This window comes from Acanthochromis polyacanthus, chromosome 4 (assembly GCF_021347895.1).
Source record: "Acanthochromis polyacanthus isolate Apoly-LR-REF ecotype Palm Island chromosome 4, KAUST_Apoly_ChrSc, whole genome shotgun sequence".
Lineage (NCBI taxonomy): Eukaryota > Metazoa > Chordata > Actinopteri > Pomacentridae > Acanthochromis > Acanthochromis polyacanthus.
The window spans coordinates 30,936,883-30,951,599 of NC_067116.1; the positions used below are offsets into that span (position 1 = coordinate 30,936,883).

At 39.8% G+C, this 14,717-nt stretch overlaps 1 protein-coding gene across 15 annotated transcripts in view; it reads left to right on the forward strand.

The window, feature by feature from the left end:
* Window positions 1–14,717, forward strand: part of szt2 (SZT2 subunit of KICSTOR complex) — a 113,817-nt gene that overhangs the window by 51,023 nt on the left and 48,077 nt on the right. For 8 of the 15 annotated variants that reach the window (XM_051947745.1, XM_051947749.1, XM_051947753.1 and 5 more), the window contains exons 50-52: window positions 3,670–3,720; window positions 7,210–7,389; window positions 12,487–12,678. In XM_051947745.1, coding sequence (XP_051803705.1) covers window positions 3,670–3,720; window positions 7,210–7,389; window positions 12,487–12,678 — 423 coding nt within the window. The remainder of the gene's footprint in view (window positions 1–3,669; window positions 3,721–7,209; window positions 7,390–12,486; window positions 12,679–14,717) is intronic. The other 7 variants (XM_051947751.1, XM_022191314.2, XM_051947758.1 and 4 more) reach the window with 3 other exon arrangements.

Here is a 14,717-nt window from a genome sequence, read left to right on the forward strand (position 1 = left end):
CTTCTCAGCTGTCTGGTTCATTATATGTGGTTTGTTGTGAGCTGCACAAACAAAACACAAATGCTGTCTACCTCTGCAAAGAAATTGCATGTGCAGACTCCTCTCCTCTGTTTGCAGCTTTACAATGTAGTTGTTCCCTCTTGAATGTAATTTCACACTTGCGTTGAAATTTGTTTGCCTGACTGATTGTGTGTGTTTATTCAAATGAAGATAAGGTTCAGCTAAGGTCTCTGTTTACCATTTTCCCTTCCTATGTTTTTCCCTTACACTGAAGTGATCAGTAGCCTTTCATATTGCAATACTTTATCAATATGCTAACATCAGTGCATGGCATTTGAAGTCAGTTACAGCAGAGTGCTGCTGCTGCTGCCGCTGTGACTGAAAGGTTACTTGGCTCAATGCGAAGATGTGGCTGTGCAAAGTGAATAAATAACTCTGCCAGAAGCTCCCACCAAAGGGCAACTAATTCTGAATGTAAATGAAGAGTTTCCTGAATTACAACGGTTATTTAAAATTACTAAATTTATAATACAGTGCCTTGCATTATTATTTAAACTTAACATTTAGCTCTTAATCACAGTGTTGCATTTTCATTTGTAGAACTCATCCTGCTGCGTGGGCTGGTTAAATACATAAACACAATGTATATAGTCAGACTGCTATTAGGCAGAGGTGTGGACTCCAGTCATCCATTTAACTTTGGTTCACCTTTTAAAAAACTTCTTAATGTATGAATGAAATCATGTATTCGAGCTGTTTGCTATGTGATTACTTCAGAGTGTTAAAAGTGCAGTTAGCAATTTTAATCCTGTACTTTTTTTTTTTTTTTTTTAAATCAAAGTCAGTGAATCACTTAGCTAGCTGTATATTTGTGTGTGTGGTGTTCATGCACATCCCTGGCTCTGTAGGTCCAAAACAAGCAAAGTGGCTGGAACCAATCCCCACAATACTGTTTCAGTGTGTCCCGTGCACATTAATTGATTCAATCTTTATTTAAATCTCAAGAAATAAATGATGTCACAAGTACAAGGAGCATAGTTAAAAATGCACATTCAAAAGCAATGTAGTCTGTAATCATTTTAAACTGACCTACAGGTATGGTTGTGTTTGTTGTGAATTGAATGCCCATGAGAATCATGAGCCAATCACTTGAACAAGTTAAGTAATGACTGTGCTACTGTTTTAACAGAGAAGTTATATGTCAGTGCCTTATAGATAAGAAGAAACCTGTTAAAGGTCTGACATAGGACTAGGATAGGAAAGATGAATATATTCAGTTTATCACAGTAAACTGAATATCTTTGGGTTGTGGACAAGATGAGAAATTTGAGAACTTCATGTTGGTTCAGTGAGACACTGATCAACGTTTGTCACCATTTCCTGACATTTTTTGGATCAGACTACTTATCAGTTCAGAAAATAATGAACAGATTAATCAACAATGAAAATATTTGTCGGTTGCAGCCCTAAGCATTGGTGATGACACTTGCTGACTTTGGTCAAAGTTCAAGGCTATTTTGAAACGCTGCAAAGCTTTCTGCGTCTCTAATGTCCGAGTGTATGCAATTCCCCACAGCTTTAAGAGAAAATAGATCAAAACTGTCTTTCTGAACTGTACTCACCTGTAACAGATACAAGGCGTCTTCAAAGTCTCTAAAATATTTGGGATTGTGATTGTACTGGACCCATACCAAGCCATTTCTGGTGACTGAGAAAAGGTCCACTGTCGCTCCATAACAATCTATTCAATCTAACAAAGCTATGAGAATGTTAAAAATAAATAATAATTACAATGCATGTTTGGGTTTTAGACAGGATTTCTCTGTTCTGTTACAGCTCAGTTAACAGCTGAAAATGCACTTTTGTTTGTGGCTGCAGCACACTGTAACTCTCTCGGGATTCCTGCCTGGAGTCTCTTTTTAAAAATGACCTTCCTGCGGCTGTCAAATTCTAAACATCGAGGCTGACGTGAAGAGTTTGCTCCTGAATTCATTTCGTATTGCCGTCTAACTACTTTTTAATTGCTGTGCAGGGAAGCTCTGACTCCATCTCATTAGTTCTAGCAGCTGTGGAACAAGGTGCTTAAGTTATATGATGTTACCTGATCCCTGCTCACTGTGTGAAATAACTCAAACAGCTGCAGCAGCGTTGTAGCAAAGCGAGCGGTGCCGAGTCTCTTACCTGCATTTTCTGTCAGCTAATTAATGAAATGTTTTCCAACGCTACTTAGCTGCCCAGTAATATATCTGCTGAATCCCAACAGACCTAATTAGGATTGGCCTCTGCGTTTTCTGTGATGTCACAAATCCTGTGTAGGTAAATTGATTTTAGGTGAGCTCTGAGAAACTTTCCAGTGTCAGCTGGAGAAGTTGAAACCTGTTTTCTAGTGCACAACTGTGAACAAAAATCGAAGGGAACACTGAGAAAGATGCCTTATCTGTGGAGGGACATCCACTAAAATCAATTTTGTTGTTTTTGTATGATCTGTAAACTTGGAGGTGTGAATATATGAAGAGTGAGATGAGCCATTCTGCGTGAACCCAGCAGTCCACCAGATTTCTTTGAGATTAGCTACTTCTGCATCGCTGAACAAAGCACACCAAATGCTCTGTTTGCAAGACTTTCAACCGTCTTCATGGATGCCTGGCATTCGAAGGACTGAAGACCCTATTTTGGATGGCATTGTCAGCACAGTCCTTGGTGTTAGCATACTGTGCAGCTAATGTGGCCGTCATTCTTAGCTTTGATTGTGTGATGTCAGGTCAAAGCTCTGTGGAACTTGTAAAGTCAAGGGCAGTCAAACATAATAGACACTTTAAGATCAATTCGAATCCATTAAACAATGACTGGGTGGGTTATTTTATCTTTATGTTGCCTGTTGTGATTCAGTGCAACCTATAGTCGTCTGGTGTTCACATCTGTTTTTCTCTCCTGCTTTCCATGCTCACATACGCGGCGTTTTATAACAGCCTAATTCCCAATTAGGTTATTCTCATTTCAATATTTTACCACAGCGTTATCTGACTAACTCACCATATACAAGTGTTACAATCAATTTGCTGTGAAGTCTGTAATATTTCATGTAAATCAATCGCTCAGATAGGAAATTAGCGGCAGAGAGAGTCTTCTTCCTGAAGGGTGTAGACAGCAGCAGCTCGACTGAATTTAAAGCTACAGACACTGAAGCAGCTCAGTTATAACAGGGCTGAAAGTAGGAGCTGTACAGTTGTAGTGAAATGGATCATGAACATATATTCAGAAATATATATTCAAAATATATATTTTGAACTTAAAAATTAAAAGACATATCAGGGTACATCCGATATTCCTTCATTTGGTGAATGGGTACACAAAATTGGACCTTTAGGTTTACCTATGCTCTCTCTTTATTCAGCTTCTTCATTTTTGGGGCAAAAAGAGGTAATTATTGTCAGAGGTTCACCTATGTGGTTAACTGGTGGAGGTGAAAATGGATGAAGATCACAACACATGAAAGAAAATACACTCAGCCTGCATTCACAAGAGTCCCGATAGAATTTGAACTTTCTCGTTATAAGGCAACAGTGCCTGCCAACTGTCACCCCTGCTCGGAGTGTTAAATTGGATAAGAATAAATGATCTTGATGCTTCCCTAATCCTGTTCTCTGGGTCTCTCTAACGTCGGCCCAGGTACCATGTCGGAGCTGGTTCAGCAACTCTTCCCACCTTCTCAGTTTAAAGGTACCACCACGTGTCGTCTTCTGCCCGCTTTAAAGCCTCATCGTGTTGACTGAAGCCCATAGTGCTGCTGCTACTGATGGTCCCATGTGCTCTGCTCCTGGCCTCTTTTTTTCTTTGCAGCGCTTCACCTCCTTGCGTTAAGGCTTCCCTTGGCACATGCATTTTTATTATTATTATGAAGCTGTGTTCGTCTTTGAGTTGCCTTTCGATTTGGCATGGACCTCCGAGGTGCATGAAGTGTGGTGTTTGAGCCAGGGTTTCTCTGCTGTTGAGCCTACTGACCTCTGCTTCAAAGAACATAACGCATTAAATATTTTAAATGCACTGGAAATAGAATACCCGGCTGTAAGTACTTATACATCATCTCATGAGGAAGAAACATTTTCAGCGGTCTTATCCTGATCTACTTATTCTCTTTAGACAGTAAGGCTTATTGACAGCAGGTTTAAATGTATTATTTCTGGATGTGATACCCAGAAGAGCCAGTCACCTGTGCATTTATATTATTTAGCATTTTTTGTAGGGCAGCGGTTCATGATTTCTAAAATGTAGTATTTTGTAATTAGCCAACCTTTTATGAAAACTTATTGCATTGGCACAGTTCTCAGAGTAACCTGAGAACTGTGCCAGCCTTTTGTCACACAGTGTGCTTCATCAATGTTTACTTTTACGTTAATGTTGCTTGCAGTAAAATAAAAATGTCCCAACGGCTTTAATGGAGCTCAGGACAGCCACTTGGTAACAAATGATTTAACTGCAGCTCATAAACTGTGCCTCTGTGATTTCTGTTTGAGGTTTTCTTGTGGGATCCTGATCAATCCTGTTTCTACGTCAAGGATACATTATAAGTGTTAAATGAAGTTACTGCTGTTGTTCCACATCTCTTTGGAGACACTTAAATGTACCCTGCTGTGGCCGTGTCAACTCTTGCAGATCAGCCAGCATGTTGTTGTGCCATCATGATTTGTTTTTTGTCTGTGTCTGTAATCCTGAAGGATTATAAAAGAGGGATCCCAGTGAGTACAATGACAATCACTGAATTACAGTTGCATAAAGTTGACATTTTTTGACTTTCAATCCCTTGTATTTTTCCACATTGCCAGGCGGTCTCCTACTAAATGGAAACCCCAAATGCTTTGTGAAGCAGTTGGCTCACAGCCCATAGAAAATTTGTGCAAAAATGCTGGAGGAAGATGCAAGCAGAAATAGCAAGCATGGAGATCCACTGCTTCAGATCCTCTGTCAAATACTTTTAACACTACCAGCACAGGATAGTTTTCAGGGTTTTAGTCTTTTCAGTTTTACTTCTTGTGAGCAGCCAGATTTTTCTCACTGATTCATTTGAATAATTTAGGGTATAATGTATCAAAGGCCTTGGTGCTATAGTTGAGTACATGAACGGGAATATTCTCAAATATGAGGCTAATTCAGCAACTCTTGATTCAAGCACCACATTAATGTTAAACTCAACAAAATACTGTCAGACTGTATGTCAGTATGGAAGTGTAGTATATGCTTTCTTATGTGCCCTGTGTCTCCAGGCACATGGTGTTATAGATGCCAACCAGTGCTGAAACACAACCAAATCTTAAAAACTTGTACTATTTGAGGCATTGTCTGATCTTGTTTGGCCTTTGAACCTGGAGAAACTCTTTTTCAAGATACATTCTCATAGCGGTGCACCTTTTGCAAACCTATATGAGTTTTTTTTTTTTTTTTTTTTCAGAGAATCTTTAATACTGTGTTCTGGTAATTTATTTTAAATCAATTAAGCTCACTACATCTACACGCTCAAAGTGATTTGTTTGACTTTGCATGCTAGTAATTGTTCAACATGTCAGTTTGCTCAGAAGTTCCTCTTCAATAACAAATAAAACAGTCCAACTTCCCTCTCAATATGAAGGGATATATGATGTGTATATACACCAATCAGCCCCAACATTAGTCAGTGACAGCTGATGTGAATAACACTAATTATCTGGGTACAATCACACCTGTCAGTGGATGGGATATATCAGGCAGCAAGTGAACAGCAAGTTCTTGAAGCTGAAGTGTTGGAAGCAGGAAAAATAGAGAGCATGATGATCTGAAATTTTGACAAGGACCACACTGCTTTATGGTTTTAACGACTAGGTCACAGCATCTCTGAGACAGCAGGCGTTGTTGGGTTTTTTATGCTTGCCCAATGATGCTAAATGCACGTGGGGAACAAAAGCTGGTCCATTTGGTTTGATCCTGCAGGAGCCACTGTCGAACAAACTGCTGCAAACCTGAATGTTGCTACGGCAGAAGAATTTCAGAACATATAGAGAATCACAGCATGCAGCGTATGAGGTTGCGTAGCTGAAAATTGTTTGGAGTGTCCATGCTGTTCCTTGTCCACCACAAAAAATGGCTACAATGGACTTCTAAGTGTCAGAAATGGACCATTGTGCAGTCGAGGAAGGTCATTCTGATGGATTGCATTTTCTTTCACATCATGTGCACGGTTGGCGCACGTGCATTGTTATCCTATCAAAGAGATGGCAGCAGGATGGTAAGAAGGCGGACCGGCTGAGACAGGTTGATGCTCTGCTGTGAAATATTAGGTCCTGCATTCATGTGGATAGTAATTTGACACCTAACACCTACCTAAGCATTGCTGTGTGCCGTGTACAGCCCTTCATGACAACAGTATTCCCTGATGGCAGGGCCTCTTTCAGCAGGATAATGCTCCCTGCAAAACACTGCAAGCATTGTTTACAAATGGTTAAAGGAACATGACAGAGTTCGAGGTGTTCACTTGACCTCTAAATTCCCCAGATGTCAAGATGATGAAGCATCTTTGCAGGCCCCACCTCGCATCTTCGAGGGTGTTAGGGATTTGCTGATACCACAGAACTGCTTCCGAGGTGTGTGGAGTTCAGGCCACAGTGGGTCAGACATGTTTTGGCAGCACAAGGGGACCTATACAATGTTAGATCGGAGTTTTAATGTTGTGGCTGATTGGTGTATATTGTAACGCTGAGACGTGTATGAACAGTTGGCCAATTTGTGAACACAGGCAGCGTGTTTGAAATGGCAACACTGTTTTCTGGCACACGGCTCCTGTTTCTAACGACGAGGCATTCACCCCAACTTCATGCATAGAGCTGCTCATTCATGGTGCACATTTACACCCTGTGCCATGCTGAACGCTAACACATTCGGAATACCGTCTCACACCAGCTAGTCTCCAGCTGTGGTGTAATGAGGAACTGAGCATGAGGATGAAAATTTAATAATAAATAAAAAAAACTTGCTTTCCACTATAGAAAAGAGTATTTGCCGGAAAACTTCAAAGCTATATAAAAAGTATTTCACTGTGCGGGGATGTTTGTAGAATTGGAAAGCAAATGATTCTTGACTCTGGAGGTTGTAGAAATTGAAAGCTAATGAGCTGAGGAGATGGCAGCTTTTAGGGCTCTATAATTCACTGGTTATTTTTAACGTGTTCCTCTGCTCTTCCAGGTATCGCCTGCATCGCCCTCTCATTTGTCGACGCCCACGGTCGGCCCCTTCAGGTTCCAGCTCAGGACTGTGCCGCTTTGCAAAAATCGGAAAACTGCACCATCCCCCTCGATCCAGACCATTTTGATGAGCTGACCACTGTGGTTAAAGTGGAATCCATCAATGTCAGCTCAGGTACAGGTAAACGCAACACTGAGCAGGGGCAGCCACACTCATGTAGGTACTGTATGAACATTGTCCAGGCATTTTCCTCCAGAAAATTGTGGGTGTCAAGCTCTTTGTTTTCCTTTGCTTCCTGTATTGTGGGGACTTTTTGCTCTTTTTACTGAAAATAGACGATATGGGGTTAGATGAGGTATTTACACACATATTCGGTGACAAAACAAAAGTCAGATGTACTTGACATGCAAACCAACTCAGCAAGCAAGTGCTGTGTTCAGAGAAAACAGTATTTCCCTATTTTATTAGTTTATAGCCTAATGCACTCTGCAAATTTGTAAACATGAATATATTCCATTTACTGATGACATGAGGGTCATGAATTAATGGGATCTTGACATATTTGACTTGTTGAGAAAAAACTGCTTTTCAGTTCACTAAAGATGATCTCTTTTAATAATAAATGTACTCCAGCAAAAAACAACAAACTGATGCTGGCTCACAGTGATACGGGGGAAAATGAACCGGTTTGTAAAGGAAATATGTGAAGAATGGTTGCTTTTGTTCCACACAAATGAGCTGTAATGCCGCTAAAAAGACCCAAATGGACCACAGTGGGACATATCCCCAGTGGAGATGAAAAGACATGCTCAGTTACCTTCCTCTTTTTTTTTTAAATTGCCAATTATGCAAATTGCATCTATTCTTAAAGCAACCTGCAGCAGTTCAGGATTGCACATATGGAAAGATTTGTGAGAAGGAGCAGGGTTGAACCATCTTCACTTGTAGTTCTTATTATAACCCGAACTTTCATTCGTCATTAGGCTTCTTTTTCTTTCTGAATATATGTTCATTTACTTGCCACTAGGATCTTCACATAAATAGTCAGGTCACTGTTAGTGCTGTGTGAACTCCACCGAGTTTCCTTTGAAAAGGAGGAACCTGTAATTTTTTGACGAGCAGCTTCAAATGGCAGAATTGTAGCAGGAGGAGACAGAAATTGGTGTTTTTTTTTTTAAATGAGTTTTCATGGAAGATGTGGTCCGTTATACCTGACTGATCACAATGTGAGTCAGATCATCTGCGGATCATATAATTCAGGTCACATATTAATACCAGGTGCCAATGAGATCTTAACGTTTCATTCCAGTTTATTTCAACCTGCTGTACTTCCCTGTCATGTGGCTATTGTGACTTTTTCTAACCTTGCGTTCCCCGCTTTCATTGTAGCAATTTGTTTTGCTTATTAGCATGAGCTCCCCACGGCTTTCTAAAGCAAGTGAACAAATCCTTTTAAGTGTTTGTTTTCTGTCCGACTGTAAAAAAAAAACAACACAGACAACTGGAGCAGACATTTTGCTCACTGCATGGGCTTTTACTGACCGTATGATGAGCTGAGTGTTTGGTCAGTCGCTCTTGATCTTTTCTTCCAGTTGATGTTGGGAGGTGAAACGCCACCTCCAGAATGTTTATCAAAGCAGCAGGTTCATTAGTTGTACTTCCACAGCTGGGATTCTTCTCATCCATGGACACATGGAGATTTTCTGCAGACTCAAAACAAACATTGGACTTGATTCATGTAAAAATTGTCTTTCTTTAGAAATCTGCAGGGATCTCCTGCTAATTGCCCTGCTAAACTCCATTTCCACAAATGTCTGTGAATGATGTGATTAGTGCAAAATTTGCATTTTACTTTGAGCCACAATAGCCACATTAACCAGAGATACAGCAGGTTGAACTCACTTCTCAGACTTGGTAAAGCTGCTTTACTTCATAGAAGGCATTATACAAACATTTCCATTGGCTGAATAATACTAGCCATGACTAATGTGTGAAATCAATGCAGTTTATTCTTGCCATTACAAACTAATTTTCCAACAGAGGATGGACTGTTTCATATTGTCCTTCACCCTCCTTGGTTTCATATCAACACTGGATTTGTTGTTTTTACAAAGTTACATTAAGTCCCAGGAGTCATTTTAAACTTTAAACTGCACTAATTTTAAAGTGGATTAATTTCAGACTTAAGCTGTGTCATGCGTAACAGTCCGGCCATTAAATTTAAAGTCCCCGTGTTGAAAGCCCGTAACTTTACAAAGGAGTAAATCTTTTCGGTTAATGAACACAACAGTTTTTGTTACTGGAAGCTAAATTTATTGCTGTGACGCTGCAGTACATGGCCATATATCTAAATTAAATCTTAGTTTTGGGGTGTATTATAAATATTATTGTGTTTATAAAGCGTTAGTCGCACTCTGTTGTTGATGTAATTGGGGAAAAATCTACAAATATGACTGCAGCTGTTTGGTTTTGGGGTAATAAAAATAGAGCCATCCTCATGCTGCTGTACATTGACAGTCATAATACATGCGTCCGTCTGTGCTCTCTTATAGTATTTGAGGACATGTTAATTAAAGGTTGCTCTCAACAGTAAGTGTGATTGCTGTGGCGTTTTGATGAAAACGCTGCCTCAAGTGGGATCGGAGTGGAGTGTGTGAAGAAAGCAGCAGATGACAGGAAGTTTGAATTGGATCCAGATCGAATAAATCACTCAAACTCTCTCCACTCAGTTCCATCCTTATCGTGAACATGAATATTATTTCCATCATCCCTCTGAAGGAGAGCAGTGTTCGTTTTTTATTCGAGGCGTGTATGAGTGACAAAGCCTTACAGAGAGGGACAGGTGGCTAATAATTATCGGCTTGTTCTTCTGTATGCTGTGCAGTTCAAACTGTTCATTCCCATGTGCTCCTTTTAACATCAATATATCTCAGTCAGAATAATCGTGAAAGAAATGACACCATGGTGGCGATGATTAATAGCCTCTATCTCCAGTCAGCGGTATTACAACTACAGCTGCTACTGCTGAAACACTATTAAGACCACATTTTTGAGAATTGCTACCGCTTCCCTATGAAAGTGGAATATTGGTTGTTGTGACTCTGTGAAAAATACTATCCCTTAATCTTCCTGTGCAAACACGGCGTATCCCCTAAAAACTTAGCCCACGATGTTACGATAGATGTTACTGATTGTGAACTCCTCGTTTAGAAATGGCTTCCTTCATAGACTTGTATGTTTTACTTGCCAGATTGTTCTTCTGTTTGTTTGAATCAATAATTCAGAGTGTTCCGCTGATTTTCAGAACAGCCTGGTTCTGTCTCTCTTAGAACGTTAAAGCCATCCAAAATTGTATTTTTTCAAGAATTATTGGTTAACGTTTGGAACACTTTGTTTTTAGGTGACTCACAACAAGAGCCTGCTCAGACCTGACAACAGAATCTGAGAGTGGACAACTTCTGTCATCAAACAGAAGATTTAGAGTTCCTGAATTTAAATTTATTAGCCTAAATCATTTCTTTCTGCCTTTGAACTCCGAATTTTTGGGTGTTTTTTGTTCCAGCACCTTTATGGAAACGGCATAACCATTGCTAGAAGTGGAGAGAACTTCCAAACAAATAATGCAGTGACAATGCCACAGAGTGTATAGAAGAAAAACTGCAAGATACATTTCTTTGATCATAAATGTTCCAAAAAAGAAAATGAAATCAGTATGTACAATAATTTACCAAATGCCAAATGTTCCCAGTCCTGGATAAATGGCTCCGCATATCTATCAGTCAGAGTGTATTTGCATAGCCCTTTACACAGCCCAAAGGGTGACCAAAAGGCTTCACAGTAAAGAACAAGAAAATAACTTAAAAACAATACAGTCACTTAAAACAGGACAAACATCACACTCGCACCTACAGGCAAATTTAGAAGAATCAATCAACTTCAACATATTTTTGGACTGTGGGTGGAAGCTGGAATACCCAGAGGAAGCTCACGCATGCACAGAACATGCGAACTCCATGCAGAAAGATCCCAGGAAGGCTGGGACGCAAACCAGGGGTCTTCTAGCTGAAAGCAGAGAAGTGCTCACCACCACACCACTGTGCATCCCGCATATGATTTGATATTTTACCACCTATATTTTTAAAGGGTTTCCATTGTTCTTGCATCTACTCTGTGTAAACACTACCTGCAGTTCATCTAAGTCGTCCCCCAGTTTTTGTCACTTTTCACTGTTGGCAATAGTTGAGCCACTCATGACCTATCAGTTACTCTGAGGAGCACAGTATGATTTGGTTTTTGCAGGATTTGGTCCATCAGTCTCTTGTTTTGCACATATAGAATACAGTGATTTTGATGAAGTATGAAGATTTTAGGTTTTCCCAAGATTCCAATTTTTTTCCAAGTTGAATTTCCATTGAAAGGTTGAACATCTGACAATTCTTCCTGTTTTCACAGTTTGTGACTGATAAATGGTAGCAATTTTTAATTTTTTTTGCGTGTTTTTTTAAAGATAAAATGCCTTCATACACCTGTTGCTGGGTTATGGGGTCCAGAGAGTGAAGCATCAGTCTGTTCTGCTGCTCTTCCAGGATCAATGCATTGCAAAATCAGGGTTTCATGATTGCAAATATTTTGTTTAGTATTGTATTCGAGTGCAATATTTTTTTCAGGGCTTATACCGATACAGAGTATTGGTAATCAAGAAGACCAAAAACTAATCTTTGAAACGGAATTACAGTTGAAATGATTAAATGCTAAAATTCTGTACAACATAAACACAAACCTTATTTACAGTGCTTTGTATTTTATGTTTTACATGTTTGAGTCCAAGACCTTTTGTACATTTATCTTCCATTGTTGACTGCCGACTATTCCTCACATGTAATGAGTCAGCGCTGTGAATGAGACATTGATTGACATGACAGTGGGGTGACTACAGATAGAGGCGGCTGCTAAAGTGCAATTTAAAAACTGATTTCTTTTGTTGGAAATCACTGGAACAAAAATCCTCGATACCTCCATCTGAAAAATACTGCATGTTTAATACAATATTAGGTTGAAGCCTAGTTTTGTCTGTGCACTTTATCGTTCTATTATCATTAGGGGCTATTTTAATTGAAAACCCTTTTCTAAATATGTAGTTTTAATAAGCAGAGGCGAAATTTAGGCGTTTATTTAACAGCTGGAAAGAGAGTTAAAGGAATGAATTTCAATTGGCATTGAAGCTGTATGTCATATCATGTCATATTTCTTTGTCTCTGTCTGTTTGTCTTCTAACAGAGCCACAGCTGTATGTGCGCTTTGACATCTGGGAACAAGGCAACGTCAGCCCCTTACAGCTGAGTGACAAACTGCAGGGGGCGCTGCGTCACGCACTCTGTGATGTTGTCATGGAGCTCAGAGTCTTACCAAATCCTCTTTGTATTGGGGTCCACTGCCCAGCCACGAAAGCTCAGAAAGAAGAGGCTAAAGGTGAGGTCATCATCTCGTGGTTCTTTATCATTCCTCTAAGCTGTATGTGCTCTGTATGTATAGGTACCAGTTTACAATCAAACCGCAGTGGAAGGAAGCATTTTTACATCAAGCAGCGAGATAAAAGCAGCATCTTACAGTCTGTTTTTCAGTCCCATACCCCACATTTAAGTCCATTTCTGTCTGACAGTGTGTCCAGAAGAGCCACAGTGAAACATGTTTTCTTTAGCTCGGATATAATTGCTGTCATTGCTAATATATGGTTTTGCAAGAGAAAAAGGAGAAGAGGGAGAGAAGGCTGTGTCTACTTCCTGCAGCTCTGAGTTTGATGGCTCTGAGAAAATAAAAAGCACAAGCCATTCAAATGTCCACACTACATACAAAAGTCCTCTGTAAAACTGACATCCTGTTGCTGTAATTATGCGTGTCGCTTTATTTGACTGTGCCATCACAGTGCTGCTGCATTTGGAGTCGATTGCTGGTTTAAATGTCCAAAATGTAGGCCGTATTCTGTCTGTATTTTCTTTCGGAATCATTTCTCAGTTTTAACAGATCAAAATTTGTCTGTAGCTTTAGCCTTAAACAATGAACCAGCTTTCTTAATGCTGTTGTCACTACAAGCAAATATTTTACTGCTTGCAAATCACTGAAATATACTTTTCTATATTTTTTTTGTGTTTGTGACTTGATAAACAAAATATCCTCATGTTAATATGAAACATAACCACTGTGGCATGTAGGTGTAGCGCATATGGCTGTAGTATTTTTCTGATTAGGTTGTAAAGGCTATATTATTATGATGTGCAGCAGTAAAGCATGATTGGAAAGAAACCTTTTTCCTCTCTAGATCCTTGATGCCAAATTAGGTGGTTTCCAGTCAGTTGTGTCCATCAACACACAGTTAAATAAGAAAATGAACTTTACTGTTGATAAGAGCTGAGCTTACACCTTTATATAAAATATACAATAAGTAGGAGAAAAATGTCTGTGGAAAGTTTTCTCTATGCTTATAGGCCTTCTCAACTTGTGAATACTGATCATTAATATTTCCACAACCCGAGACTGTCCTATGTGTGTGCTGATAGATCTACAACCCTGCATGTCATCAGACTTACTGGATGTAGACTTTGGGTATAAGTTTGACATTTCCATTCTGTATTTCACACAGTATTCTTCCATTTTTATGGCACTGCTCACCTCCCTGCCTTCAAACAAGCCACCAAAGCAGTTTATCCCAGGATTGTTTTTCAGGGACAGCGTTGCTACATCATGGGCTTGCCACCACTCACGACAAATGTGACTGGTGTAAAGAACAAACAAGCTGGAGAGTTTATTACCGAATAACAGAACGACAATGAGCTGCTCCCGATTATTTTCCACAGTGCTGTGTGTAACACAGTGTGAGGGTATTTGTAAAAGCAGGTGGCGGAAAAGAGAACATTATGTTTGACTTTATCAGGCTGGAGCAGGGCAGCATGATATTGCAATTTCTCTGCAGCTAAACGCAGGTGTGCTGCAACCATACTGTGATTAAAAGTGGACACTTTAAAATTCTGCCACTGTACACAGTACTGTCCAGAGTACATGCTGTGAACTTATCAGCTATATGTACATCACTCGAACCCCCAATTTCAGCTGTGGTGTCATGGTGGGGTTGTAGAGCTTTATTGAGCTCACAAATACTGTATACCGTTCACTGTTCTTTGTTCTGTCTAAGCATGCAACACTAAGCAAAAGTGATGCCTGTTTCCTTCCTAATTTTTCATGCAGTCTTCTGGAAAAAGCACTTTGCCACTTATTGAACAGAGCAGTAGTTCTGATGGTGTGCTACGAGTGCTGATTACAGAGCAGCTGATTCTGAGTCTGTGTGACGTCTGAGACTGCCAACACGGCTTGTGTTACTCATTTTGAAGGACAGCATATTAGCACATTCACAAGGTAGAAACAAGTAGTTGTGCTTAAAGTAAAAGCATAGAGAAACCAGAAAAGCACTCGGAGAGAGCAGTATTCCACCAAGGCCGCTCAGTCGTCGTAGCATT